At 48.6% G+C, this 5,432-nt stretch overlaps 1 protein-coding gene across 1 annotated transcript in view; it reads left to right on the forward strand.

Annotated features, from left to right (window-relative positions):
• DNAAF5 (dynein axonemal assembly factor 5) overlaps positions 1–4,614 on the forward strand; it is a 61,382-nt gene extending 56,768 nt beyond the window's left edge. The window contains exon 14 of the mRNA XM_040455628.1: positions 3,582–4,614. Within this exon, the coding sequence (XP_040311562.1) occupies positions 3,582–3,718 (137 nt within the window). The 3' untranslated portion in view covers positions 3,719–4,614. The remainder of the gene's footprint in view (positions 1–3,581) is intronic.
• The last annotated feature ends 818 nt before the right edge of the window (positions 4,615–5,432 follow it).

Here is a 5,432-nt window from a genome sequence, read left to right on the forward strand (position 1 = left end):
TTTTTTTTTTTAAGTGTATTTATTTTGAGACAGAGTGCAAGCTCAGGAGGGCTAGAGAGAGAGATAACCTCAGGCAGGCCCTGCCTGCCAGCACAGAGCCCGACACGGGGCTCGAACCTACTACGCCGTGAGACCGTGACCTGGGCCGAAATCAAGATCCAGACGCTCAACCGACTGAGCCACCCAGGCTCCCCTCCAAGATTATTTTTAAGTTCTGTTTGTCTACACTGGGACCATTGTATGCTGACCCAGCAACATCCGATGGATTTAAATGCTGTAACGACTTTCTATTTAAAACTTTGTTTTTTTTAGAGTGGTTTTAGGGTCACAGCTAAATTGAGAGGAAGGTACAGAACTCTCCCACTTACCAGCTGCCCCACACACGCATCACCCTCCGCACTGGCGGTGCACCTGTCCCTGACGGCTGTTGACCCACATTGACAGGCCAGCACCATCCAGAGACCAGGTTCCGTGAGGCTCTCTCTAGGTAGCCGCGCACAGATGTGTGGCCCGGGCCCACCATTCCAGAGCCACACAGAATAGTCCCAGTGCCGTGTGTGCTCTGCCTGAAGCCTCCCACCCCGACAGCCACTGGTCTGTTACCGTCTCCATAGTTGGGCCTTTTCCAGAGTGTCACGGAGTCCGAGTGCTACAGTGTGAAGCCTTCCCAGACCGGCTCGTTCACTTGCTAACGCGTTTACGGTGCTTCCGCGTCTTTTCGTGGCTTCACAGCTCACTTCTTCTCAGCACTGAATAATCCACCGTCTAGACGGACCCCCGTTATTCACCCGTCCGGCTGCTGAAGGACAGTTATGGACAAAGCTGCTGTAAATATACATCTGCACATAAGGCTTCAGCTCCTTTGGGTAGATAGCAAGTGGCACGATTGCGGGGTCGCGTGGTGAGAACATTACTAGTCCTGTCACGAGTCTCGCCAACCTGTCTTGCAAGGCGGCTTCCCCGTCCCGCATTGCCGCCGGCAGGGCCTGGGGTTCCTGCTGCTCCGCCTCCTCGCCAGCATCCGCCGTGACGTGCTGTGGGCCGTGGCCCTTGCGACAGGCGCGTGGTGGCGTCCCCTTGCTGTTTTGTTCCACGTTTCCCGGAGGACACGCAACATGGAGCCTCGTGTCCGGTGCCTGTCTGCGCTCTGTGTCTTTCCCCTGCTGGGGTGTCGTTAGGTCTTCGGCTTGTTTCTTGCTTGCATTGTTCTCACGTTGGTGAGCGTTTGGAGTTCTTCGTGCATCTGGATAACAGTCCTTTATCAGATGTGCCTTCTGTGAACTGTCTCCCGGCCCGAGGCTTCGCCTTCTCAGTCTCTCGACGCTGCCTTTTGTGGAGCACGAGTGTTGAAGGTAATGACGTCCAGCCCATCAGTTACTTCTTCCGTGGGTCTTACCTTCGGTGTTGTGTCCAAAAGTCATCGCCACACCCAGGGTCCCCTAGGTTCTCTTCTGCGTTCTCTTCCAGGAGTCCTGTACTTTTTCATTCTTTGCCCAGTTTCACGTTTAGGTCTGTGATCTGTCTTGAGTTAGCTTTTGTGAAGGACGTAAAGTCTGTGTCTAGATTCTTTTCTCCCCCGGCACGTGCACGCCCACTCGTCCCAGTTCCGTTTATTGGAACGGAGCCTCTGTGCCCTGTTGGGTGACCTGGTCTGCGTCTGGGTCTCTGTCCTGGCCCATCGATCTATCTGTTCCTTCAACAGGACCACACTGTCTTCGCTACTCTGGCTTTATAGAAACTCTTAAAGTCAGAATGTGTCAGTTCTCCAACTTCGTTCTCCTTCAGTGTTGCGTTGGCTCCTCTGGGACTTTACATTCACTTAGTCAGTATCTGAAAAATGACCTGCTGGCATTTTTATTGTGATTGCCTTAAATCTATAGATCAAGTTGGGGAGAACTGACATCTTGACAATATTGAGCTTTCCTACCCTTGAACGTGAAATTCACATAATGGCTGTCCCATTTATTTTATTTTGTTCTTTTTTCTTTTGTTTATATACTACCTTTGGTTTAGTTTTTACTTCTTTTTCTTATTGTACTCAGTAGGACTTCCGGTACAATGTTGAAAAGGAGTGGCAATTTGGGATCTTAGTGGAAAAGCTTTGAGTTTCTCGCCATTAAGTATGACTTTAGCTCTGAGGTTTTTTTATAGATTTTCTTTACTGTGTTGAGGAGGTGCCCCTCTATTCCTAGTTTGCTGAGAATTTTTACCATGAATGGGTACCGGCGTTTGTCAAAATGCTATTTATGTGACCATATGATTTTCTTTTTCAGCCTATTGATGCTATGGATTACGTTAATTGATTTTGGAATATTGAACCATCTTGCATTTGGGCTTCATGCATCATTCTTTTTAAACACTATTGGATTCGATTTGCTACTATTTTGTTGAGGATTTTTGCATCTGTGTCCATGAGAGGTAACCACCCGTGGCTTCCTTTTCTTGTGATGTCTTTGTCTGGTCTTGTATCCGGGCCATGCTGGCCTCGTAGAGTGACTTAGGAAGCTTCTATCCTCTGGAAGAGATGGTAGGCAGTTGGTGTAATTTCTTCCTGAAAGTTTGGTGCACCAGTGAACCCATCTGGGGCTGGTGCTTTCTGCTTGGGGAGGTTATTAATTATTGATGGTTTCTTGGATCCATGTAGGTCTGTGGAGATTGTTTGTTCCTGTGTGAGTGTCTTTCAGGGAAGGGGTTCGTCCACCCCGTCGGGGTCACATCACATTTGCGGTCCAGCACTTGGTCAGAGAACGCCAGCTTTTGGTTCTGTTGATTTTCTTCATTGGTTTCTGCTTTTAGAATTCTTACTTCCTTTCTTCTGCTTACTTTGGATTTGCCTTTCTTTTTCTAGTTTCCTAAGGTGGTAAAGGAGAGTATCAACTTGTAGATCTTTCTGCGTGCCTCACGCAGGCACTCGATGCTGTGAGTCCCCTCCAGGCACTGCTTTCGCCACATCCTACGATTTTGGGTTAAGTTGTGTTTTCATTTTCAATTAGTTCAGAAAGTCTTTCGTTTCTTTTGAGATTTCTTCTTTGACTATTGTGCTATTTAGAAACGTGTTGTTTAATCTCCACGTGTTTGGGGATTTTTCCCGCTTACGTCTCTTTCATTGATTTCTGGTTTAACTCTATTGTGTTCTGAGAGCAGACATCGTAGGACTGGTGTTTTTTTAATTTGTTGCGGTGTTTTTCATGGCCCGGAACGTGGTCTGTCCTGGTGAGTGTGCCACAAGAGCTTGAGAAGGACTTGTATTCGGATGCCGTTGGACAGAGTCGTCTGCACATATCCGTCGTAGCCAGTGATGGGTGGTGCCGTTGTTAAGCCGCGTCCTCACTGGTTCTCTGCTGGCCGGGTCTGTCCATCTCTGACAGAGAGTGTGGAGGTCTCTAGACACAGTGTGGATTGACCTGCCTCACGTGGTTTGGCGCTCTGCTATTAGGCACGTACGTGCACAGGCTCGTTGGTCGCGTGGAGATCTGACCCTTTGTCATTAGGTAGCGTGTGGCCGCTCGGTCCCTTTTCATAAACAGGAATTGGTTTCGTGTTTGTTTATGGCGTGTTAATGGTGTTTTGCTGTTTTACAGAGGTCCTCAAAGCAGGCAGTGTCCTGTTCCCTGAGCTCCTGGCTAGAGAGATAGAGGCTGTCATCCACAAGCACCGCTCTCCTGCCCTCTGCCAGCAGCTGCTACAGCACCTGCAGGCCCAGCCGCCCGCCCAGTGAGCAGCAGCCAGCGCGGAGCGAGCCCCGAGCTCCCGTCCTCCCCTGGGCCGGGGCCGGGGCCTCTCCACCTCACAACACGGCACCTTTGTGTCAACGACCTAGGACACTCACAGGCAAGACTTTGATAGCAAGAGTATTGCAGGAAACGTGTGGTGTGCAAGATTCTCCCAAGACACTTCTCCGGCCCGGCAGTTTCTGAAGTAACATTCGCTGAGCGGCTTCCGTACTGTCATGTCTCATTTATTACAGTCCATTGACAGATCTCCCCAAAATCTGCGGGTAATTTGAAAGTAGAACGAGATGGCACCTGCTCACCCTGGCAGCCAAAGCATCCTGTTTGTTTCAAACCTACGTGCACCTGCTGCGTTCGTGGGTCAGTATCTATGTCTTGCGTAAATGCCCGCCTCACCGAGAAAGTTCTTGACTATTTTTCTTTCAAGCAAAAGTTATTAAAAAGAAATTTTGTTCTTTCTTTGTGTTGTGTCTACTAAAACTTAGCATCACAGTGAACAGTCTAAAAGGAATTTGAAATCTTTATCAGTTACAGTTTTCCGTGTAAAATATCCTGGAACTCGGAGTGTTAGTGGATACACTCGGTCATGATATTTTTTTCTTAAAGGGTCATTATGCAAACAGTGTTGAAAATACAATGTTTTATCAGATGTAATTTTGGTAGCTCTCTCATATAAGCAGCAGTAAAGTAAAATGGGGTTTTATTCTCTAGCACTTTCTACACCCAAGTGCCTAAAAAATTTTATTTTAAATGGATATTATTTCCGTAAGCCAAATATATATGTTACCAGGGAAAAAAATACTGTGTGTATTTTCTAACAATCAAATATGAACATTTATGCTTAGGTGTTTGAAAATTTAATTAAAAATATTTATTACAGTTATTTTGTATGCCTGTGTTAGTGTGCTTTAGTAGTTAATCAACATTTTTAGAAATCGCTTATTTTTCCCTTAGATCTCATCTCCCGGTGACCCCCGCCCCGAGACCTGGGTGGCGGGCCCCAGGCTCTCCCACTACTCGGTGCAGTGTCCTCTCTGGACACCAGGTGGCAGGAGCTCCAAACCCCATCACGAGGCCGGCCGCCAAGCTCGTGGGGCCCTCCGCGGGCGCGCCTGAGTGTGCGGCTCAGGCAGGGAAAGCGGGCCTGGAGAGGCAGCGGGATACAAACCACGCCGGCCGCCAGGGAGAGGCAGGACGTTGTTTCTGCACATCTTCAAGGGGAAGTGTGCAGAGGCAGCAGGACAGTGAGTCAGTACCACTCGTGTGACGTGAGCAGGTGTGTGTCCAGAGAAAGACACAAAGGCTCAGCTGACGGGGTTAGCGATCTAAGTGCCTGAGAACCGACGTGTCCTTGGCAAGTGTTATGCACTCTTCGCTCAACTCCTCAAATGTTCATGGAGCCCTACCCTCCCTGTGCTGGTGGCCGAGGACAGGGACACGTAGAATTTGGTCCCTGAGGGGTGTCTGGGGGTCTCAGCCAGTTAAGCGTCCAACTCTTGATTTCGGTTCAGGTCATGATCTCATAGTTTGTGGGATCAAGCCCCGCATTGGGCTCAGTGCTGACGGTGTAGAGCCTGCTTGGGATCCTCTGTCTCTCTTTCTCTCTCTGCCCCTCCCCTTTTAGCACTCTCCCTCTCTCTCTCAAAATAAATAAAAAACATTAAAAAAAAAACTGGTCCCTGAAAGTTTACAGCATTATTG

Source organism: Herpailurus yagouaroundi, unplaced genomic scaffold (assembly GCF_014898765.1).
Source record: "Herpailurus yagouaroundi ecotype Mexico unplaced genomic scaffold, PumYag 216, whole genome shotgun sequence".
In the NCBI taxonomy this organism is placed as follows: Eukaryota; Metazoa; Chordata; class Mammalia; order Carnivora; family Felidae; genus Herpailurus; species Herpailurus yagouaroundi.